This window comes from Sylvia atricapilla, chromosome 1 (genome assembly GCF_009819655.1).
Source record: "Sylvia atricapilla isolate bSylAtr1 chromosome 1, bSylAtr1.pri, whole genome shotgun sequence".
Classification (NCBI taxonomy): domain Eukaryota; kingdom Metazoa; phylum Chordata; class Aves; order Passeriformes; family Sylviidae; genus Sylvia; species Sylvia atricapilla.
Window position 1 is genome coordinate 115,285,929 of NC_089140.1, and position 26,174 is coordinate 115,312,102.

General features: G+C 37.3%; 1 protein-coding gene across 2 annotated transcripts in view; it reads right to left on the reverse strand.

Moving 5' to 3' along the window:
* TOX (thymocyte selection associated high mobility group box) overlaps positions 1 to 26,174 on the reverse strand; it is a 224,476-nt gene that overhangs the window by 19,540 nt on the left and 178,762 nt on the right. The window contains exons 4-6 of one of the 2 annotated variants that reach the window (XM_066331551.1): positions 25,087 to 25,365; positions 18,124 to 18,354; positions 6,331 to 6,411 (exon numbers count right to left, since the gene is read on the reverse strand). In XM_066331551.1, the coding sequence (XP_066187648.1) occupies positions 6,331 to 6,411; positions 18,124 to 18,354; positions 25,087 to 25,365 (591 nt within the window). The remainder of the gene's footprint in view (positions 1 to 6,330; positions 6,412 to 18,123; positions 18,355 to 25,086; positions 25,366 to 26,174) is intronic. The other variant, XM_066331559.1, reaches the window with a different exon arrangement.

A 26,174-nucleotide genomic window follows, 5' to 3' on the forward strand; every position in this document is an offset into this window, starting at 1 on the left:
TTCTAGCCTGCATGGGCTCAGCCATTTTATTAATATCCCTGTGAAGATGTTTAGGAGAGAATGACGTCTCTTCAGCACTGCTTTCCCTTTCTGCTTAGCTCTTTAACTCCTATAGAGATTCCTTTGATTTAACTCTATCCACTCCAGTAGAGAACTCATATGCATATTTGCAGCACAGCTGCCTTCCTACCTAAGTCACAGGAGGCTCTTAGCAAATGACGTTCCCTATTTTGTTAATTCCAGTCACCTAATGCAGTAACAACATCTGGGACCCCAGAGAGTTCAGAAAGCTTTTTGACACATTCTTGATGTTTCAGAAACAAAGGAGTAAGCCACGGGTTGTCATCTATAATTAGTCAAGGTGGCTCAGAAGAACATCTTCAAATCTAAATATACATTTTGTCATCATCTACAGGGGATTGTCATGGATTCATTTAGGATATGTAAGTAAAAATGGATGTTTTATGAATGTAACCTGGGTACATGTGATAAAGGATATGCAACTTTAATTTGATACAAGTGTTTTAATTCCCCAAATGGAAGCACTAGGCTAATAGTGAAATCTAGTTTTATTAACTCACTTCAAAAACAAACAGAGTTACTCTTCAAATCAAAATCTGGTTTCTGTCAAGATCAAGGCATTTCTGCCATTTTGGTAGAAATAATGTGAGAGCACCTCTCAGTTTTTGCACTGCTGAATGTAAAGTGTCACATGATTTAGCCTCAAATCAAATTAATGGCACTAATTTAAATATAGTTTGCTCTTTCTTTTCACCTGCAGTAGATCATTGGTTTCCTTGCTACACAAAAAAATGTTTAGACTTGTGTTATGATGAGATTAGACAGCTGTTTTATAAATACACGTTTACTTAGCAGATACTCTGATAACATCGCATATTTGCACATAAAGCATTTAATTTACAATTCTTTAAAAGTTTCTGACTACATCATAATAACTCCAGAAATAACAAAAGAATGAAGTATCACAGAAGCATGAACTGCCTGCTTTGGAAGCTTTTCATTACAGTTTTTCCATCTAGCAATTCTAATGGAAAAAAGTAAAACATGTATGTGTATGTCATCATTCTGGGATTGTTTTGTTATTGATTTAAGGGAAATATTGCCATATGCCTTGTAGCACTTAATTAGCTACCAAAAAAAAAAATCATGCATCAAGCATAACTGTATTTTGTATTTATTCTTTCTCTTAAACTTTCACTGAGAACAGCCTAACTGGTTTATGAAATTCCAAAAACATCTGCATGGACTAGGGCTAGATATAACATAGGAAAAGCTGTTCTCAGAAGCAGGTGCCTCTGCCAGCAGCAGAAGGGATGCTGCTCTCCTTGCATGCAATAGCCAACTTGTTAAAGCACTGACCAGGAGACAAGACAGTTCACTCACTAACTCTTGTCAAGAGATATTAAGAATTTTAAAAAGAAATTTTAAAAGAAATTTTAATGAAATTTTAAAAGAAATGTCCTAAACCCCAGCTGATTATTTCAGGAAGGAGTGAGCCAGGGTACAGTGCCCCCCTACATCTGAAGCTTGGCCTCTATGAAACTATGCAGTTACAGAAAACAAATTGTGGAGAGAGCACACCTGCACAAACACATTTATTTAGGAGTTGGGAAATGAATGATCAGGGAGACCTAATTTATCTTTTTGCTTTTTTTATATGTTAGGCAAGTGCTCTCACCACCTACATATATGAAATTGAAAACTAGTACCAGTTTTACCATTTTAGTTTCAGGTTATTTGGGGGTTTTACTGTTGTTGTTTTTATTTGGTTTTGGTTTGCTTGTTTACTAGTCTTGTTGATTGTGTTGTTTTTGTGTTTTTTTGTTTTTGTTTTTGTTTTTTTTCAGTCAGGGTCTCCATATTGCTTTTTACAAGTAGGCCAAATGTTTTGATGTATGTCCACTGCATTTTTAAGATACTTGAATTCCTTAGGCTGATCATTTTTTAGTACAACACAGGCAGTGTAACAGATACTTTGGCTCCCCAGAATTCTGGTTACAAATTGCTGTGTTAATGGCATTAAGGCAATGTCAGTCTTACAGATATGACCTTTAGTTTTCTTATGAACCACAACTGCAAGATGATGGACTAGGAAAAGCTAAGTCTGCCATATGTTTCAAGAAGCAATTTTATATGTCCAAAGGATTTGCACTGTCCACAAAACTGAAAAATGTCCAATGTGCTCACTTCAAAGTCAAGTGAGGACACTACTTTGACTTAGATACAACATCAGAGTTTTGAAATATGCTTGAGTATTTTGAATTTGAATAATATTCTTCTTCCTGAGAGGTTTTAGCTTCAGCCATAGTCGCTAATATGTATCTTCACAAAACTTGAAATTGTGTCACTACACAGAGAGAATTAAAGATTGATCTGGTCAAAAAGAATAAAACAGGGAAGAGAAATCTTTTTTGAACTACTGAAACAGATACATTTGTACTGCTACAATTAACATACATATATGTATCACTTATATGCCCATAAATACATTATGCATGTTGAATATATAACATGCATATATTGATTTATAAATATTCATAGATGACCATATGCAATATATGAAAGTATTTAATATTTATCCAAATATATCTCTGTATTAAATATATATATATGAAAGATGCAGCAAAAACTCTAATGTCAGCTGGAAAAAAAGGCTGGTTAGGCTAGAAAAAAGTGCTTGTTATATGAAAAAAAGTAAAATTGCAATTCACAGCATTTTATGTAATGCTGTACAAATTACCAGATACCCGAGACTGCATTTCTGGACCTGAATAGTACTAAAAGTTGCAACTAAGGGCAAATATAAAGACACTTGTTTACAATGCAAAGGCTTAGTCAGTACTATAAGCAATATGGCAATCTGCATAGCAGAAGATATAATGCTTTGTTATGTGTTTTTACTTTACCTATCAATTCCTACACACATGAACAAACTCAACAACACACCCATTCATTTCAACCAGTATAAAAAAGGAGAAAATACTGGAAATGTAAATGAATGAGAATTAATGTATGCTGACATATTTTTACAATCATACATTTACCTTATTTACTGGGTGGTAGCCATACATATCTTACAAAGATGTCAGGGAGGTATTTAGAAGTGTACTAAAGATGGGCTGGCAATCCTATTACCAGAGTTTCTGGTGACACTACCACTCTTTTCAGCCATGATTTTGTCAAATAACACAGTCTGATATGACACATACTATGGGTGTGTGTGACCTCTGTGTGTGTGTGCGCCAAACTCCAAACAGAAATGCTCAGCTTTCTAAACAATGAATGGGAAGGGAAGGGGAGGGGAGGGGAGGGGAGGGGAGGGGAGATGAAAAGCAGAGTGAAGGGGCAAGGTGCTGAGTGCCCTGGAGAAGGTCACTCTCTCCACCTGATGCTCCACTTCCACCCCACAGCTTGGGATCTGTGTGTTCACCAGTGTGTCTGAATTTCATTATTCTGCTGTCAGGTAGAGGCTAGGAAGTGTCCTGGCAATAGGAGTTCTACCCTGTTTCTCTGTAATTTTCTGCTTTGACTATACTGGAATCTCAAATGGTCAAGATGGGTGCCATGAATTCAATTCCATGTCTGGACCACTGAGGCAGAACATGGCACATGTCCAGTCTTTGCTTTTCAGAAAAGAGAAAACTTGCAAATAAATGCAGAAAAGCATACACAATTATTCTCATATGCTCACCAGTTAAAAAAAACAGTAATATTTAATGAAAAAGGTAGCAGAATCAGTGTGAAAAAGATAGGAAACAGGAAAAGAAGCTGCTCTGGACGGTGTAAGGCACGTGCTGAGCTGGGCAGAGGGGACCTGAGCAGAGCCCTTGCCTACTTGTGTTTGCCTCTTCCTACAGACAGAGACCTCTAGGAGGGGATATGAAAGAAAGTTTGAGACTTGGATAACATTTGGATAGCAAAAGCATGTCCTGATGAAGCACAACTGAGCATATCACAGCTGCCACCTTGAAGTCATTTGAGCTCTGCTATGAACATGAAGGGCATAATCATGTTAAAATACTTGGAAAAAAATCTTCCAAGTAGAAAACACAGAATTACTAAGAACCTTATTTCACAATGACTTAATTGTGTTTGAAAATATGGACAATACAAACTTCCTGCCCCCAGGTATTAGTGAGAATTTCTTTACACCAAAGCCCTGTTGGGATGAGCAGCACAGAAAGTTCTATAAAGTAGTAAGGTTAAACAACATGCAGTAAATATAACTCTGGAGGATCCAGGGTGAGCACCTGATTGGAGATACCACAGAGTGGGGTACAAAGTGTAAAATATATATAGGAGCAAAATTATTAATATGGTAATAAAGAATTTTTGTAAAAAATTGTGTTACTTTTGGCATGTCTAAACCTTTGATAATGAGGTCTTGGAGTCTTAATAATACAGTCTAAAAGTAGTTTTTATGGATAGTAATGAAACAACCCAGACATAAAAGACCACGGTGACTCCAAATAATCTTAATTATGTATTATATATATTTTCTTATGCTTACAGGCTTGTCTAAAGAACTACAACTTTTCTGATGTCATATAAATATTTAATAATGATAATGTACAATATACTGATATATTACAAATGGTTATTTTACATCCTTATTCCAAAATGGACTTGCTTTAGTTACATGCTAGCTCTGTTAGATTCATTAAGTGTTCATGGGAATAAGCAATCAGTACTCAGGTTCATTAAGTCTATATTTTTATGCCTTCCACACTAATAATTCCACACTAATAATTCCAAAATATTGCATTATGGACAGAATTTAAATAATTGCTTGAAAGTTAAGAAAATGCTTCAGTGCTTTTCTGACTAACAACAAATTTGAATATTTGCACAAATGGATTCATGCACTGAACTGATCAACACTCTTACAAATTTTTTCCTAAAAAACGAACTTCAGCAAATGCCATAATACACTTTTTATCTTAAAAAAATTTTTTTTTTATATTGTGCATTTCAAAATTAAACTGCATGGAGTGTTACATAAATAGTACATGATGTGCTAAATAATGATAGCCAAGTTTTCTTCTTAAGTAAAAAGCTGGGTTAAAATTTGGAATATTTTGAGCTTTTAGACCTATCTTTTGCCAATAAGCAAGCTGTTCCAAAAATATTTAAAGATTTGCTTGAGTTCCTACTCTTTCTGAAGGCAATGATTATTTGTGGAACCTAACAGTCCTAATACAGAAATGAAAGGTATATTGTCAATTAATTTAACTAAATGCAGCTAAATATAATGGCAGCTAAAAAATGGAAAACTATAGCATACAACTCCCAAAAATGAATGTCACCCATATTTCAGACTTTTAGATTCAGAACAAACACTGACCAAATACAGAGATAATGCAGAAACATGCATGAAAAGTCTTTGCACAGTTAATCATATAGCAACCCCCCTGAAAAAATAATACAGTACACAGAGTGTGCAGGGCCCCAGAAATATTTTGAAACTAACCAAGAAGTTCTTCACATGTCTTATATGCCAATCCTTCATACTGTGCTCTTCACCTCTAAAATTGATTTTATTTAAGTAAAAAACAAAATATATCTAAATTTGTTTTGATAGACCCAAAACAAGTGGTTCGAACTGGTATGATTCTGAAGTTGCTCAATGGGTTTTTCACATTGATATGGTACAGTAATTTCACATTCTTCTGCATATTTAAAAGTCTATTACAAATTCTAAAGCATCTACTGCAAAATTCTGGGCACTGAGAATGTTTGAATAAATCTACTTAGAAAATTGCTACTGGCTGTTTATTTGGCACATTTCAGTAAAGAATGTTCCACAACTGTCTTAGTGGTGACCTATGCTGCATTCACAATGGCTTACTGGATGTAAAATGGAAATTCACATTTCTTATGAAAGTCTGCAATATCATCTGAGCTTGATTATTTCTGTTTTGTGATTGCAAGGTAAAAACCAGTACTAAAAAAAACCCTCAAAACCAAACCCAGGCATTTTGTGCATGATATATATCTATTTTTTCCCTTGTAGGTAGCACAGTGGCTGCCTGGCATGTTTATTATATGGAGGTCTGCTTACCCCTTCCTCCTCCCCCTGTTAAACTGGCATGTTACTCCCAAACTGAAGTGCTGTCTTAATGACCAGGAGGGAAAGGACATCCTTACCTGGACAGATGACTGTGTTTATTGAGCATTTGCAACTTAAACGCAAGTTTAAGGTGATAATAAACAAGGCTATTTGCACTAAATACTGTGGTGCTCAGCTGAAAATGGTTTGCAATATGTCACTATATATATATGTGTGTATGTATATATATTATGTGTTACCTTGGATACAAGGCTTGCTCTGTAGGCAGCTAACTGCTTCAGATACTCCTTCTTGGCAGCTTCGGTTTTCTTTTTGTATACCTAAAAACAAAGAGTGGCACATTGGTAAATGAATCTGGTTTTGTTTTTACATATCACTGGTGTGTTTCATGCATTTTCATAATGTCTTTCTAAGTAAACAGACTTTCCTCCTCATATTGCTTAAGAGGTGAAATAATAAACATCAAATATTTTAAAGAAAATATTGTTCCAACTGTGAAATACCATTTAACTAACCCGCAGTACTGAAAAAACAGTATTCCTCATAGCATCTCAGGTTTAATTGCCCAAAGTGAAGTGTGGGGTGTACTTTCAAATGGGGCCTTTGGGGATGGGGAAAGGTAGGTGTGACCCTTTCCACTGGCTTCCACTTGTGGGACCAGTTAAAACCCTCTGGGGACGACGAGAATTTGCAGAAAGACATTTGAAGGAGGAGATGACAGCACCACAGATTAGCCAAGAGAATTTCTCTCTTCCCTGGGTCAGCTGTTGGGGACAGCCAAAGAAGCCCATGGAGCTGGTAAGGATAATAAATGTTAGTCATTATTCCAGTCTTGATCCCATATCAGTCTAATTAACTTCTCAGAAGCATGGATCTATTTCTGAACATTTCTCTCAACTCACCAAATTATTTTAAATGTGGCATATGCACAATCTCATAAAAGATTCAAGACATTGGAGAATCACTTCAACTTTGCCCAGATTTCAAGATCAAAGATTATCTGCAGGGTTAGGCAGGACCTCATTGCACTACAGTAACATGATGTAAGAAAAGCATGTGTAGATATTTAGGGTTGAAAGCTCTCAAGAGGAGAACCAGCTTCTGACCCATGGAGCCTAGCTAATGACTTGCTGTTAGCCATGTCAGTGACGCATTTAGGAACACTCAATGTTTCTGTTAGCAAATATTGTCATGAGTTTCTCACTACTTCCTGATTTGGGTCTTTTCCTGAAGGGGTAGATTTAGGAGTCATGCATGCATCTGGGCTTCATGTAACTAAGCAGGAATGACTCCTCATCTTTCTTGTTGAAAGGAGAAGTTTAAAAAATATTGAAAGGTTTAAAAGTGACGGAGAAAAATAAAGGGAAAGAAAAGTTACATTTTTTATTGTTATTTTTCATGATTTTTAAGTTACGTGCCAGAGGTTATTCCACATGTGGACAGGCATTTGGGGTTCATAATATTGAACAAAATGAAACTGCAGCTTTGTGTCTCTGTTTTCCAGTTCTGCCAAATGCACAACCTGGGCACCTGAGGAAAGCCTCCATGAGGAAAGACTGTCTACCTTCCCCCTCCCATTCCTCACTTCCTGGTTAACTGGGCTATCGATTCAAAGCTAAAAGACAGTCAAAGCTATATAGGAGGACAATTTTGGGGTGTTCTTCTGAATTCCACAGCTAAAAGCACACATGAACATCTCCTCCCAAGAAAGATAAACTTTATGAAACTTTCAAGTGTTCTCTTTTGATCTTCCAATGCTTCAGTAAAACCAGCAGTCCCATAATGGAGAGGACCTGGCAGCACAGAGTGTACACACAGAGGACAATACAGTTGCAGACTACAAAGGAGAGTGGTAATGTCAGGCTGGAAGGATCCAGTACAACACCGTTCTTACAAAGAATGTACTCATAAAACAATTTTTTGTTTCACTAACGCTTTGCTTTCAGACACAGAACAAACCTCAGATACAGGCTGGCAAAACTCAGAGGCTGCCTAAAAGGATTAAAGAACCTGCTTCCCAGGGAAGCAAAAGATCATAATGGAAACAGAGAAGTCTTAGGCTTCTAAAATTGTAAATATAAAGACAGAGAGGGAAAAAGATTGGTTTTAGCTGTGCAACTGTATCTTTTCACCCTTGTAATTTCTCCAGATTAAGATAAATATGTGGTGTTTGTTGATCTCCTATTGTTCTGCATATAAAATAAAAAGGTAGTAATTTGCTTCTTAAGTTGTGATCATTTGTGACTATTAGTGGAATTACTATTTGTTTTGAAAACAAATAAAAAATTAGCCAGCAGTCTGTTCCTAGCTGCTAGAATGCATTCAGCTTGACCTACAGAACAAAGACTAAGTTATATTGCTTTGTCTATTGCAATGCCTCTGCATCACTTAATAACCAACTTAAAAAACAGAGCTGAACAAAGAATTTCACACAGAATAATGTTCTTCAAAAGATCATGTACCTACTGCTTTCACATTGGGTTTTATTTTGCATTACACAAATATAAAAAATAGACACTCCTGCTGTGCTCTTACAGTCACAGCATAATTGAAAGAGACCTCTGGGACCTGACTTTTCCTGCAAATAGTCATATTGCACAAGGTTAACTCAATAATGTGAAGCTAACAACAATTCTGCAAATCTCCATCTAAAACATCACTACTTCATAGAAACATCATCAGACCAGTTATTTAATTATGTTCTACCTACACATCTACCATGTTCAGTGTACACACTGCCTTGACCTCTTCTCTTCAATCTTTTGGTGAACAATAATAATCACATAAACACCACATCTTCTTTTGCACTATAAAATGTAACAATTTAACAGGAGATCATCACAGTAAAAAGGTCCTGACTGGGTGGGAAAAAGTTTTATATTACCTCAGCCTGCTTTGATATTTGCATTGGCAAGAACAGCCCCTGCAGGCTGGCTTCTCTGGAAGGTGACCAGCTCACCCCACTTTGTCCCTGGAAAAGCATTGGTGTGTCCCCTAAGGACAACAGGTTGAGCTCTCACTATGTCCTTCTGAAGGTGCCCATTGCTTAGGTTAGCATACAAGTAGGCTGATGAGCCTCCTGCTAGTTTTGGAAATTGACTGGTCATGGCCTAGACTAAAAATTAGGGTAAAATCTGCCTGTCCAGAGAGTAAACATTTGGTAACACAAACAGCAAAAAGGTTTGGTCTGGTTGTCAATATTCTTCTCTGAAGGCAAATGAATGTGGCCCTGCAGTGATACCAATTCACTGGCTTTGTGCTGGACTGGACTTGTACTGGGGGCTTATGAAGGCAGGGCAAGTGGAGAGTGTCTTCAGCATTTGCAGCAGTACCTCAAACAGGTATGAACTAGTCAGCTGCTCCTCTCAAACTCTTATTTTAAATATTTTTTTTCTGCAGCTGTGAAAATTTTTTAGCCCTCAGGCTTAAATAGTTTTGTGTTGTTGTAAGTACAAGGCTTGCAAGCTTGCAGCACTTTTGGGGAGGAAAAAAAGGCTTGTGTCATCATTCAAGTGTGCTCTAGATAATAGCTGAAGGTATTTTGAGCTTCATGCTTAAGACAGTGCCAGATTATACAACACATTATATCCAATAATACAATTAACATTTTTCCTGTATCATAAAGTAAAGATCTGTTCTGTTGCTTATATATACTGTATAGTGGGAATATTTAATTTTATTTATAGCATCTCCTATAAGGTCATTTTCCTGTCCTCTGTCAAGCAAGCAACAATTATTAAATAAGTAACTTGACAGGAACATATAGTTATGGAATTAAGTAATTTCTATTTTGCTTTAATTCAATTAACATGATAATTGAACGTCTACTCATTGTCACTCAGGCAGCAAAGGCCCATTCTGATTCAGCAGCATATTTGTGTCCTTACACAGTATTTTATTTTCTGTATTGTCCCAGTTGTGGAAAAATGACTGTTGGCAGAAAAAGACATCATTTTGTATATGCAGGGTAGGTCAGTTTAATTTATTCTTTTTCTCTTCAGCATATTATAGAAACCCCAAAACGCCAAGACTGCATACATTTGTCTCTAAACGGAAGTTGCTGGCATTATTTTCCTGCTGTACTTCACAGACTCAAATGCAGACAGCATAACACACAGATCCTTGTTTAGTCACACTTCCAAGGTAGCTTCAAGTTCCCTTACACTGTACAGCAAAGCACGCAAAAAGGAGCGAGCACAAAACCCTACTTTGTGCATATAACTATATGAGATAGAATTTGAGTTAGGCCACCAGGGAAAACGAATGCCCTGGGCTCTCACAGGCTGGTACCACCTCCCAGGGCATTGCACCAGCAATGTTTGGCTCAGTCTTCCTGGGCTGACCATGCACGTGGGCCACCAGAGCTACTGCAGCCTACAGCGAGGACTGAACTCTTCTTCCTAACAGTGATGCACATCCCTAAACTGAATGCACCAAAATTCCACTTGGAGAGAGAGGGGTGGTAAGTTACAGGTAAACCACTCACAAATGCTAGATTCACCAAATTAAAATCACAGAAGAACTTAAGCACTTTTGCCTTATGCTGCCAAATTTTGGTCATGTTTTACTTTATGTATTTTAACTGCTGCTGTTTAGTTCTTGTCTTTTTGGATCATAAATTCTTTGAGGCAGGCTTTATGCATCCCATGCTTTTCTATGAGTTCTATAATATGAAGTTCATTACTGATATATGTATATATATATATATACACACACATAGTTGTGATGTCTAATTATACCTGTAATGTCTTAAGCCAGGTTTTTGCTCTGGCTTGTGGAGGATTATCAACATATCACAACACACTAGGCAATGGGATTACCACCCTGTCACTTGTGGCTTGCACTCCTATTGCCTGAGGGGAACAGATCTCCCTTCCCCCAGCCATCACAAGAGCCAAAACAGGCACTCAAATGTCTGCAACCACATCCTCAGTTTTGACTATCAGGTGCTAATGGAAAACTCTTGCTTGTGACTACAGTCTCCTTTGTTATTAGAAATGATACTAGACTTGCAGACAGTGAACTAAACTGACCCATAATTTTTGGAGAAAAAGAGCCTTTCAGAATTTGTGCCTCATGGAAGTCTGCAAAAGCTCTGTGTCTCCTAGCTGACAAATACAACTGGAATGAACCATGCTACTTCCCTGGCTTTGCCTAAATAGATGGTACAAGGATGACAAAGAAAGGGAAGTTTTCTGTTTATCTTGTGGATATCTCCTTAGAGCTGAGACTTGCAAGAGAGTTTTATTTGTCTTTTTAAAATGATGTAAAAGTGCCCACATTTGTTTTGGTGGAAGTGTTCCAGAAACCCCACAAAACAGTATATGCAAAAACAATAAATCAAAAAGCAACATGACTGATTTTGTATTCTTGGTCTCTGCAGTGTTATATCCCATGGGAGTGTCATTTTCACGGACTACAGTTACAGGAATGTCATCTGATAAAATACAGTAGGCTCCAATCCAGAATTAAATTCCACATTCATATTGTCATTCCTGGCCCTAAATATGTCGGCTCATAGAGAAAACTTGTATTTTTTTCCAAGTGGGAGACATATCTCTAGTTTTAATCTCCTGATTTTCCAGCAAAGGCACCTAGAGCTGCACACACTCATCTGAAATATGGAGAAAGATATTCCCACAGCAGTCAGAAAAAAAAAATCTTCAGAATTGCTTAATGGACGTTGAAATATGTTACCATTTGATTTTTAATCTAAGTACATACAGTAACAAAGAGGCCCAGGGCTAGCTATATGGCTCAGTAGTCTCTTTGACTGCAGAGTATGGAAGAGATACTGATGACATATTAGAGGCTTAGGGGAAAGAATTCTGTCTTTCTGGCATGTGGGGGAAAGATCACAGGCCAAATTCAGCTCTAGCACAAGCAACAAGACTTTATGGAAAGCACTGGAAATTGCAGCCATTTGTGCCAGGCCTGGATCTGACCTAAGTCTTGATGCCTTCAGCTTACAGAAAGGACTGTACACTTTATCAAAAGCATGTTGGATGAAAGTTGAGTACAAAACAAGTGACATTAAATGTATGGGGATTATTTCTACCTGTTGGCTCTAATTTGAAAAAAAATAAGGATGTGACTCTGAATGGAGGTATAATAATTGGGCCTAAATCCAGTTTTGTATGTAAATGATGTGCAAAAGTCATGTTCCTATTGAAGTCAAATGTATGGCCAAAAGCAGGGGAAGAAGAAGAAGTTGAAAATTAAGCCTATTATTTATGCACATTGCTACAGCAGTATCTGAAATCCAGGGTCCTTTTGGCCCAGCCGCTTCCAAGTACAATAAGAAGGTGGAGTGGATTTAAAGTCAACATTTCATAACTCAGGGGCCTTGTGCAATATTTCTCTAGGAGCCGTGTTTGTTGTGTGCTGCAAATGGATTTAGAAATCCACCCTGAGCAGCGGGTGTCTGATGTTCCCTGTGACTTCAGTGCTCCCAGAGGGCTGGATACTTCTCCCCTCTGACATCAACAGAAGTTAAGGGGTTCAAGGACTCCCCATGTAGAAGCCAGGGCTATAGAAAAACATAAAGGTATAAATTCACATAAAGGTACAAAGACATGAGTTGTATCTATGCTTAGTATCTGTCTATTTTTGGCCCATTTGTGCTCCAGCTCATTAAGCCCAGATGTTTTCAGAGGAAGGGAGAAGGAGAATACACCAGGATGAGGATCCCTGACACCCCAGTCTAGACCTTCAAAGGGTAGAGATGCAATTGCAATATAGAAATTTGTGGAGAAAAACAGGGCATCCCCCAAACAAAAAGATTGCAGAAGATGCAACACTGGTGAAATCAACGTTTCTGGTGCAGGTAGCTGGCAGGAGAGACGTAAGGTTGCTGTCTGTTGTGCCTATTCCAGAATCCATTTTGCCTATAATTCACTTTGGCAGTGTGCACACACAGATGTGCCTTCTCCTCCTCTTCTCATTTACAAAAATAAAACAAAGCTAAACCTTGTGTGCTTGTTTATCTACTGAACTAGAAGTACATTCTCATCCTCTTACAAGTGTGTTAGTTATTCCTTGGAGATTGCTTCATTAGCACCGGAGCAAGTAAGGGTTTTTAAAGGGAGAATAAGAGATAGATAAACAAATGTCTGTGTGAGTATATCAGCGTATATAAGGGAAGAAAATGAAAATTTGTTTTTAAAATGCTATTGACTACTTTGACCTCATGGTCTGCACATCTTCTGAAGCTGTTTCAGAAGTTCAGTTCAGTTTTCTGAACTGTCTGTCATCTTGATACTGGGCACCCCACATACATGGCAATGCAATGGGGACATGCTGGCTCTCCCAGCCATGGGATGGATGATCCCATGTGTCATGTAAAGGGACGGGACGATGTTGCACCCTAGGAGGGGGGATCTAGGATGGGTATTCCCAGAGGAGAGATGGAGTTATGACCTCTTGAAACACTGATCTTGAATCCACTTTGATCTGACTTGGGGTGTCTCACATCATGGGAGAAGCATTACTTGTAAACCCCCTCCTGATCTAGCTGGTTCATCTCAGCTGTGGATAATGCCATGTCTGAAACATCCCTGTGGTCAAAAAGAGAAATTTATAATACACACTTTGTTATTTTTCATGCCCAAATCAGTCTGGGTTACTTTTAGAGACAAAATAAAACCCCTTGAAATCTTGTGGGCTATAGTGAAAATTGTAAAAGCATTACAAACATTGACACTAATGCACAGGGACTTAGTTTTACATAAGTATTAGTAACATACAATCCAAGTTCCATCAGATGTTAAAGGATAAACTGCAGGTTGTATCTATTGGGTCTTTGAGCACCAATGAGGAGTAAATGATTTGATTTTGTGAGCTCAGAGGATTTGTCAGCTGCCTCATATGTATAATTCTGGCTCTTCATATTCCTGCTGCTTCTAATTTAGCAGGACAGGCTCATAATTGAAGCAAATTAACTATTTACACTTGCCACTTCTACCAGGGGAAGAGGACACATCAGCAGGAAAGAATGAGTGGGAAATTAAATTCTTCCCACTTGTGTCAGATCTGCCCTTATATAAACACATTAACAGTAATTTCATGAGGCGTCAACCATAGGAATAAATACTGAGGGATAAAATAATGAGGTGTTGCTATTGAGCTGAACTGTTGCAGCTAATATTACTGTCTATGAATTATGCAGCCTGAAAGAAAGCATCTGTCACAACACTCAAACAGTCGTTTCACCTGCTTCTTCTGATTGCTAAGTTTTGGGTGCCCGAGGTGAATCCCTCCTTCTCCCAGCTGTAGGACCAGCACACCGTTGAAACAAACACACAGGAACACATACACACACAAGTATGCACACTAAGTTGTTCATAGGAGGCCAAATTAATTCCTACTAGAATTCCAGTTAAGTCACTGAAGTTACACCAGAGATTAATTTTGTTGAATGTTGAATAGACATTCAATTCCATTTTTAGAATAACAGAACATTTATTAAGGTCTTTGGCTGAAGTTTTAAAGTTACACTAAAGTAAACAAGAACATTTTGTTTGTAATTTGCCACATCTATTACAGCTTTACTAGGACTCCAATTAGAAACTTAAGGTTCATTTAGTACATGCACATCTGGTACTGATTTAAAATTACTTTCCTTTTTCATCTAAGGACAGAAAATGACCTAAATAGCCTTTTTACCCAGTTTAAACCAGTGTTCTGTCTAAAAGCCAGCGACTCAACCATTTAGCATGCTGATCCTTCTTTCCTAGGGGCTGTTTATCTCCCCTTTGCAGTAAAAAAGTGTGCAAAGGGCAAAGATGTACATAGATAAGCTATAGAAATGGGAAGCACAGAAGTATAGTACTAAGGAAAAAACAGTGTTTGTGATCGTAGGAGAGGAACTGGAAAAGTCACTGAAAAAAATCCCAAAACCCAGTGCTATGGCTACAGAGTTGAGGAGAATGTACCTCAACATACTATTGCTACAGCTGCCTACCATTCACAGATTTATTAATCTGAACAAGTTTAGAAAGCATTCACAGTGAAAAATAAAGGAAAATGCACAGCACCTGCTTCTGATCATGTATAATTATTTTACTCTATCCAGAATTTGAGAAGCCCTTGACAAAGTCCACCATGACCACCAAACTCCCTTTAACTTCTAGACTCTGTGTAGATAGATTTGGACAAACAAAATACAGACACACACCAGCATGGTTTGCAAACGGGCCTTTTACACAAAGAAATAAATGGGAACATATGATTCAAAAATGCAAATGTCTTCATTCGATAAAATAGGAGAGATACAGATAAAATAAGAGAGATACACTGGTATCTGTTTTAGTCTAACAAATTGCATTATTCTCATAGAGTATCAGAGTGCAATCCATTTTAAGCATAACCCTCCCCTAACCTCAGCAAGGCACCCACCATCAGCTAGTTCATAACACCATTTCCTTTATTGTCATTCAAATCCTATTTTCTCAAACAACGCTTTCCTAGTTCTTCACAGTTTGAAAAACATACGTGGTTATTGCACAAAGCTTTTCAAGCTACAGTCTAATATGCCAGCTTATCAAAATTTTGTTGCAAAGTCTTGGACATACATATACTGCCCTTAGGTCATTATTGTACTGAGTTTCTATACTTTTATTTATTCTGTGGTCAATCTTCAAGAATAAACAAAAAGAATTCTATGCATTTCAGAAAAATTGGCTCAGATCATAGGAACAAAGAAGATTTCATTTTAGCATGAAAACATGAGGCTATTCTTCTTTCTCAATAGCTGCATTATGCTCTACTTTCTGATTCATTTATATTTACTGTTTAAATAGTAAAAGGAGTTCCAATTCAGGAAACATAATTTGGAAACATATTTCTATTTAAATTCCAGAATAAGCATTGGTTTCCAAAACATAAGCCAGAAGCTTTATGATAATTGAATCCTTTTCAGCAAGTATAATTCATCAATAAAGTAGTCCTCTAATGATATTATTGTTTCTTTATTTAACTATTTTTGAAATTCTGAAGCTTCTTCAATGCCAAATACCAAATGCTACATTAATCATTTGTATTTTTAGAGTCCAATTTTCCTACCAGAGACATAGGTTTCATAGCAGTTACTAACGCTCTGGATCTGAAAAATTAGACCTTTAAAATACAGACTATCTAGTCAGTTAAGATGTCTTATAACCATTACTTTGTACTATTAGATTCCTAATGGAATAAAAAATGAGTTTAAATTTATTCTAGGAAATAGGATTGCCAATTTTTTTTTAATAGGGACTATCTTTTATTAGTTTTGTACAGTGTTAGATTAGAAAGGGCTTGGGCTTGGAATTTTAAAAATGTACTTAATAGACGATAACAAATAGGCAAAATGAGTCAAAAAGCAACAAAGATATGCTAACCCAAACTCTTTAAAGAATTGGCTGAAAAAACATAGTTGCAGCCATTTTTACATCCATGTGTCATATGGATTCCATAACCCATCATTTTTCTGTGTTTCAACTTAAATCAGCAACAGAGATAAGGAAAAGAAATTTTGTTCTGTTCTTACAGCATATGACTTATTCAAATTTTGCTCTCAACCATGAATAGGAAATTGAAGTTAGAGCTGGAAGTTTAGGGTCTCATGCACTTTTCTTACACATTTCTATGGAAGGGCTTTAATATTTTGGTGGTAGTACTCTCATAACAAGCTTAAAAGAAATGTGCATTTTACAGTCTTTTAGGTTGGCCTTTGCTGGACATATTAAAAAAGGGAAAAGAAAGACACAGCACAAGAAAATAACCCCAATGTGCCAGTCCAAGTGACTTTTCTGATCCCTTTGTTCAGAAAGTTACCTTTCCTCCAGCTAAACCTTCCAAATGCTGGCCTTATTCATTGGTGGATACTAGATAACAAAAGCTTTTCTTTTTTTTTTTTTTTAGTTAGTCAGTGAGTGCCAAATCTTGATTTGTTTTACACTGATATCTTTAACAAGGATCTAGATGTACCTACACCACCCAGTTATTAGCAAAGTAGCCCTTCTTTTTTTTTTTTTTTTCTTTCTCCTAAGCTCAAATAATTTTGCATACCAAGAAATCACTGAAAAGTTTTTGTTAATCCCTAGCTTTTTAACTGTAATTTTGTAATAAGGGTGTATGAATGAATGAGATTCAGTTCATTCCCAGTATTTTTCCACTCTCTGTGCTAACATCAACCCAAATCCAGGTCTCCTGTAGCCAATAAAATTCTCACCCAGCACATCCTTTCCTTCCATATCTGTTGCTTTCTCAAAGTTCCCATTCCTTTATCAATCCAATGCATTCTGTTGGTAGTTAGTAAAAATGCAACCAGTAAGAACAGAAGAGCAATGGTATGCTACAGTGAGGATCAATGGTAATTGCCAGCTATCACCATTTAAATGTGATGAGCTTCCAGAGTTGCCCACTTTTACACAGCTTCGACTGACTTGGAAGTATTTCTGCAAAGTTTCAGGTCCAGTTCTGCTGGCCTCGTTGCAGATGGCAGCAGTAACCTTGGGAAGTGATTTCCACAGCCCACAGATATCTAGAGGCTGCCCATTGCCAGCCTCCATCCTAGGTCTTATTGGGTCAACACATCATTAACTTCTTTCATAAAAACCAGGTGGTTTGGGAGCAAATGTGAGCCCAGCTCCACTTCTGGCATCATGGGATCATGGGGAAGGCAAACATCTGCAAGTGGGAGCTCAGCCAGCTCCCACTGCACAGATTTGGCAGCAAGGTCTTCTTACATGGCAGTTTCACACACAGGGCAATGACATTGTAAAATCCTAGGCCCACAGCTTTCAGCATAAAACAGTCCTAAATGTAATCCTAAAACTTGTGCCACATCCCAAAACAAGGTTAACTCTTTTAGTGGTTTCATACAGACAAAATAAAACTATTCTCTCCTTATCTCAGTCTCTTTAAATCATGTTCCTGAGATGGCACATATTCAAGTTTCATCCTGGCTAACAAAAGAAGCTGCCTACAGTGCTCAGATGACCCTGATAACACTTTCCTGAAACAAAGCGTCTGAGCTACAGCACATGCCGTACCTGTTTTTGTTCTTCTCCTAAGCCGTCCCACATTGAAGCTACAATTTTAGAGACTTCACCAAAAGTAGCATTGGGGTTTTGGCCCTTGATGGCTGCTTGAGTATCTCGAAAGAATAATGCATAGGCAGACACAGGCTTCTGTGGCTCATTTGGATCCTTCTTCTTCTTCTTTTTGGGAGTTTTGGGTTTCTTTCCTATATCTGAAGCAGGTCTCTTCTCGCCACCATTGACCTGTAACATAAAATTAGGAAAGTACTATAAGAAAGCCAATTAATTCACTCTTACCCTTGTTACTGCCTCTGTGACGCAAAAAACTTTGAATTTTTGCATGCAGAAATGGAACTTTTGTTGTTTCCGTTGATAATCCAAATGTTGACACTATCTGCATTAGTCACATGTATAAAATTCACTATCAGTATTTTGGACAATGCTATTTTTTCCCTTAAATACTTTATATTTCACTTTCATATAATTGCTATAATCTCTGGTCATCTTTTTCACCTTTTCTAAGTTTTATTGCTAGTGGCTATAACAAGAAAATAATGAGAAAATTCAAATGAAATTAGTTTCTCTATAGCCTGAGTATCAGTTCAGTAACATGAATCACCTGCAGACAGCAGGAACACTGTCATTTCTACCTTTCACTTATTCTCATCCTTCCCCAGAATGACCTTAGACTACTGTTCAAATAAATTTCTTCTACAACTGGTGATACATCTTCCAGGGACTATGAAGAAAATCTGGAAAATCTGGTTGTGAACCAAGCAATTCAAGTTACAGACATTTCCCTACACACCTTCTAATTAAAGTCTGAAGAAACAAACCTTTACCAGTATAGACAGTTTAAAGGACTGGTTTTGACCTATTTGGATTTAGCTGAGTAGCTTTTATATCTGCTCATGTAAAAGCAAATGGTTTGAGAAAAGGAGTGAGAGGAATGATATATGGAGGAAAGCTCATGTGCCTTATTTATGCACCACCTGAAAAAAGCCCTGCACACGTGCATTTGTGCAATCACTAAAGCACCCTATTTTCCTAGTGAAGCTGGTGAAGGGTCTGGAGCTCAAGTCTTGTGAGGAGCAGCTGAGGAAAGAGGGTTTATTCGCCTGGAGAAAAGAAGGCTCAGGAGAGACCTTATCAGTCTCTACAACTACTTGAAAGAAGGTCGTATCAAGGTGAGTGTTGGTCTCTTGACCCAAGTTACAAGCCATAGAATGAGAAGAAATGGGCTCAAGTTGCCCATGGGGAAGTTTAGATTGGATATTATGAAAAAATTCTTCACCAAAGAGATTGTCAAGCATTGGAACAGGCTGCCCAGGGAAGTGGTGGAGTCACTCTCCCTGGAGACATTTAAAGGATGTGTAGATGTGGCTCCTGGGCACATGGTTTAGAGGCAAGCTTGGAAATGTGAGGTTAACAATTAGACTTGATCTTCAAGGTCTTTTCCAACCTAAATTATTCTAGGACTCAATGAGTCCTAGAAATGACTTACAAGCACATAAAGGGACAATAACCTGATTCTTCAACACATTGGAGGTCCATGGCAAAGTAGTTTTTCTTGATATGATCACTTAATTTACTGTAACTGTAGAAATGGTGTGTGATCTTACAAGTGGGTTCAAAGGCTTTTTTCTTTTGTCGGCATGACCAAAGCACTGTGCATCATAAGCATTTTCAAGAGAAGAGAAGATCAAGAGCATAAATGGTATGCTCTAGGCTAAGGATCTACTAGGCATGACTTCTTTCACTTCCTTCTATTATTATTTTTTAATAATGCATATCAAGTAGCACAGGAGGATACAGGTGTTCAAATTATTGGAACTGCATGAGGAAAATGGCTTGAAATCCACATTTTGAGAAAAATAACTTTAATTTTCCTATATGCCCCACTATGTGGTGTCCACAGAATCCAAGTAACTACAGTGAACAATCTGAATCTCTGTGGCTTACTAAAAACAGCAACTTGAAAATGAAGTTGCTTGTTTTCTCAGAATTATGTTACAATAGTTGCAACTTTAATAAAAAGTTAATAGACACGCAGCCTATTGTCAGCATTTGGAAAATGCAGAAAACCAAAATTGTGCTATCCTTTATTAAGTTATTCAGCTTTTTGTCGCTTGCTATTTTTTAATTCTACAAGATACACAAAACTAGCAGTCAAAGTACAATTAACTAGGGCTCTAATTTGTGAACATTAATCTAAACTTTTCAGAAGTCCAGTGCAAACTCCATGGGCAAGAGGACTTGGAAATAGTTCTATAGTTAAAATTTTACCCATGTGATTTGCTAAGATTTTTCTCCTTTCAGTTTGTTTTTGAACCAATGAGATTTTAAGGTTTCCTGTAGGTTAGGATACCACATTATTTCAACTACCCTTAAACTAGGTGATATACTACAGAAACTTGTGCAAGTGCCTTCTGGTAAGCTATTCTGTGAACAGCTCTAAAAACTTATTCTCTAACCTTAATGATCAAGAGACTTCAAAAACCCACTGATAAAAACAGAGTACTCACAGGGGAAATTCTGTTTGTCTTATATGAAAATAACGAAATAAAAAGAATACCAGAATTCCAGTACTAATAACCTTGCAAACGGCTGAGATGATGGCCTACCTTATGCTCCCATCAGTCTATCAGCTTCATAGACTCCACTTCTAACCACCAAAGCAGAGACAGATGGAAAATAAAATAAAAACCATATATATTCTGCTAGGCATAGACTTGTGCCTCAAAATCCCTGGAGGTGTAGTTAGCTCATGGTAATCCACCTCCTGTCATGGCTTATTGCTTAATTATGGTGATGTATTTAACTTATTTATCACAAGAAAGCAATAATCTTTCACTTTAAAAAAGTGTACATTAACCATGTTGCACACATAATAGATCACAAGAATATCTGGTATAGGATTTAAAACTATCAAGTAAGGCACATCGTTGATATCTAAATGTCCCTTGAGAACCTGGAAAATGTCTATAAGCATATTTAAAATAAACTGCAATAGTACCAAAGCCTTTAATGGAGCTAGGAGAGCTGTTTTATGCACACTATCTTGCAGTAATCGCTGTAGTTTAAAATAGATTTTAATCAAGCACCATCTGCATAATAGGCTGAACAGACAACACAGAATTCCACTTATAACTCCTATCATATAAAGTAAATATTGTAAAACCTCTGCCACATAAGGAGAATATGCTGCAGCAGTTCTTTAGTAATTGTGTTTCTGTTATTTAATTCTTGCTGCTTGCAGTCCTCTTGCTATCTTCCCTCTAAAATACATTATTTGAATTTCTCTCATAAGTGATATGCAAATAAACATGGCAGAAAACCCTGTTATCCATCTATGAAGAAATACTTATTTACAAACCAGTAATGCTTTCAGCAGCTCACAATTATGCTTGGCAATAACAAAGTACATGTTTAATGATCCAACAGTGTGAATTATGGCAAGAATTACATAAATGTAATATTCCAATGTTGAGGTGGTCAGAATAAGGCATGTACTAAGTGGCCACTTTGTTTAGAGTGTTTTTATAGTTACTTTCAACTACTATTTTTAAGTTCTCCCTCTTTAGTTCTAATGATAGCCCCACAGATGAGATTTAGAAGAATTAAGGAGCCTTAGTGATGTGCACTCCTTGCAGAGAAAATACTCTTAGTCTGAGGCTACATTTCACATGGTCTTAGCAGCTCTCTGAATGTATATCCAACCTTACAATTATGCTACAGTTGTCACTGATGGTCAAGCAACCACAGCTGTCCTGCTTTTAGAGCAACAGCATGAAGGGAAACTGAGCTCTCTATAATGCAGCCCCTTTCCCTTTCTTTGAGCAAGGAAATATAGGACAGTTGAAGACTGAACAGCCTATTCATATAGAGTCTTTATGAGAATGAGTACTGCCAAATAATATTTAGCATCTGCTGCCATTAGTTCTGTATATGTTGGATAAGGCTTACAACAATTTGAATATTTATCATAGAACGAACATCTGAGAAGCTTAGTACATGAACAATTACATCAGTTTGTAAAGCTCAATATTGGAATTTGGAACATATATTGAGCTGAAATGGGCATTTCCTTCAAGCATGTAAATCAGTGGTTCATAGGGCAACAATCATACTTTTAGTCCAAATGTGTACATAAAGTATGCATTTTTTATCCCTTCCATCATGCTCTTTCTATAAATTCATATAAATATGGACAGGATATTGAGATTTCTGTATTTTTTCTCTAAATAGAAATAGATACAGTTTTTAGGGACCTCTTTACCAAATGTGCTATGAAAAGACCAGTGGCTACTCTTTCACACATTTCTGCTGGTATAAACTGAGGGAGGACACTGAGGCGATTTTCCATTTGGAAGTGCACTTTGTCTTTTTGATCAATGTGGGTACACAGGCAAATATCTTGTCCTGCTGGTTAAACGGGCAGAATGTCACTATTGCTATTAATGACACAGTGAGTTCAGGAGCAGTTGGTTTTTTTGCAGTGCTCATGGCAGGAACATCTCTGACTCCATGAAGTAAACTCCATCAGTGACCCCATGACTGCAACATGTGCACTCCTACCAAAGTACTGGCTAATGAGCTCTGTCCCTAATCTATTAAATAATACCACACATCTGCATAATAGTTTAAAAATCCAAGAGAAAAATCCAAGTTTTGCAAAGTTGTATTCAGTTAAAAGATTGATGTTCTCACAAGAGATAGAACTGTCGGTCTATCTGCTCCTGTCCCCAGCAAGTGCCTTCTTTCATTGGGAAGAGGATTTCTAGAGTGAGAACTTTCACAGGCCCCTCCAAAGCAACTCTGATAAAATGTAATACTGGGGTATCTGGGGAGAAAGGTCTCCAGCGAAAACTGATTTATTTTGAGGATTCTTATCCACTCACTGGCAGCTTCCAGAAAGAGCAACGTAACACAAAGATACACAGTGGAGAGCTTTAAATCTTGAAGTACAACAATGTACTTAACTGCTTAGGCTGATTATTCAACCCCTCTCATCTTTTACAGAGGGAACTACAGTAGAACCATTGCATGGGATCAGGCATGCCAGCCCACTGCCTATCTCCATTGGTGGCGAGCCTCAGCTGTTTTCCCGAAGCCCTGAGAAATCCCACAGAAAACTTTTATGGCATTATTTGCTCCCCGTCAAGCCTGCTGTTTAAACCACACTAGATGGAGAAGAGTTTAAGCCCTCTGTCAATATTAACCAAATGTAATATCCTTTAAAACTTTTCTCTTAGCAATGAAATTATAAATATATTTTTAAGGCAATGTATCTACTTTAGCACACTGGATTTAATTTTGTGTCGTGCATTGTGCCATTTGTCATCTTTTCCTACTTAGACTGATCATGAGAGAATTTTAATGACAGTTTTACAAAATAACTTCCTTGTTAAAAGTTGAACACTATATAAACTGGCTTTCACAAAGAAAGGACTAAGTTTTACTTAGTCTGCAGTTTTTTGTATTTCTCTATTTAAACATTAGCTTCACATAAGTACTGCTTGCTTGAAACCACAACCCTACACTTCTGCCAGCACAAAGTGCTGCAGTGAAAAATTTAATTAAAGATATAGGTTAAATAAGTGAAATACTTGATAGAAATAAAAGGGAAATCCTAATTATTTTAAGGGATATTTTCTCCAGAAGTTTAGAGCATCTTGCTCATTCCCAGCAATGTAAAAATATTAACAATGCAGCAGGAGTAGCAAATAAATTATTCTAAAAAAAGTAAAGGCTGCCTGGAATTATTTTTACATAGCTGTATTCTAAAGTCTCCCTCAGTAAGGAAGTGCTCATTTAAAATGTATGAATTATTCAGTAATTTTTAAAACCTAAAGTTTGTGAAATCAGGGCAATGTCCTGAAATAAAACTTTGGAATCAGAATTTATTCAAAATGTAGTAAAACATATGTCTCCAATTACATGATTATTTTATAGCTTGAGGCATGAAAAACAATATAATGTTAAAACAAATCAGACTTACATTTCTTGACTGGATTATACCTCCTCAGTGACTCACAGTATGTTTTCTTCACATTCTCTGCAAGTCTGCAACTTTTCCCCACCAGACATGGCTGTGGCACACACTGCACTGCATGTGGCACACACTGCACTGCAGGAGTGCTCTAAACTGGACTGCTATTTTCTAGTGACCACAAAACAGGGCTAAGGAGGTTCTCAGTTTTGACGTGCTATATTCCTGGTTTAAGGGATGACTTTGTACGAAGTCCCAATCTTCCTGTGTCTCAGTTTTTCTGTCTGCAAAATTTAGATAATAGACTTGTGTATTTCTGGGAGGTTTTCAGGATTTTTGGGAGATTTAGGAGATTTTTGCATGCAAAACCTGCTATACAGATTGACATTTATCCTTTAAAGAAATTTATTATGTAAATTACTCTTATCACTTCATTCCTGTACTGACATGAAAATGAAGCTTAAACATGTCATGATGAAGTGTCAGCACCTCTCAGAAGTATAAATGCATACAGGGTCTTCCAGATTTTCAAGGTAAGGTTTTTAAAGTTCATAGGATCTTTCTGTTCTGGTTGCTATGATGTTCTGTTTACTCATCCTGTGACCAAGTAGCAAAGACTACCATATTGCACAGACTGTTCATACTTTTTATAGCAGTAACTTGATCTTTAACTGGGAACAAACATCCCTGCTATGCAAGAGAGAAAACTCAGCCCCTTCTATTAAAGTCCTAAAGGAATGACTATCCTTTCAGTGTTTAACAGTATTCCAGTTTGCTCTCGTGAAGGGAAATGATGTCATTTACTCAAGCTGCCTGAAGAATTGTCTGGATATTGTAAGTTTTTTATTCATAACACTTTATTCACTTCAGTGAACCACCAATCATGTATAAAGTATCACCTTAATAACTGTGGCCATATCATTCATTTAGCAGGTCCTAAAAATATCCACCATTTACATAGTAATCCTAGCATCTAAGCCTACCTTAGAGCTATCTTCTCCTTCATCTTCATGGACTGAACTGGATGGTGAAGGAGTTGCAGATTTGCTTCCAGGTGGAGAGGGCGAGTTGTGAGGAACACTGTTTCCACCCATATTCAAACCAAGCTGTGCACTGAGCTGGGACTGGTTAATAGTAGTCAGCTGCCCGTGCTGCATCATTCCTGGCTGCCTAATATCTGCAGGTTGAACCCTTGGCCTCATGGTTGCCATCTGAGGATGGGAACTATACTGGGCTCCTTCTGTATTCCGTAAATCTTGCATCTACAAGAGGAAAAAAACTGTATTAAGCATATCACTAATAAAGTGTTCTGTTCCTTTAGACCTCGGTTGGCCTGATTGGCTATGTAAGGCTTAAAGGAAATGGCAAGTACTTAAATAAACATGTAAATACTGAAAATAAACATAGTAAGGATATGATTGACATTTGCATAACACTGACTGTTATAAAGAATTCAGGCTCTAGCCTCAGCCCTTGGAAATAGCAAAAATAAAGCAATGAAAGCTCAGTTTTTTTCATGGGGAGAACAAAAGGGCACTGCTTTCTGTAACTGTGTGTAGAGTATTTCTGAAATGCTAACAAATAGGGACAGCTTTGCACTCTGAAGTTCAGACCAGAACACGAACATCTTCAAAATTCAAGAAAATTTTCAGATCCTGCTTTTTTAATTTAGGATTTTGGTGGGTTTGAGTTGTGATTTGGAAGCTGCTGGGAATTTTCAAAGTCTGCATATTTAGTATTAGGTCCAAATCTATTTTACCCAGTGCCGTCCAATGAGAAACTGGACTTTTCAGGATTCAAACCATTGACAAGAAGGATGCCTTGATGGACTGATTAAATGATTTCTGAGTCGATTTGCTGCTAAGACATATATGAATGGAAAGCTCAAAAATCGCAAGATTGACAATTGCATCCATTGTGCTATGTGGGTCACTGCTTCTTAGCATTAACGAGACATACTATTTGAATGCAAGCAACAGATTCAGTCTCTGCAAGGATAAGAATTAAAAGCACTGGAGGATGAAACTCCTTTCTTGTCTAGAGGTCAAATGCACCATACACACAGACCTCA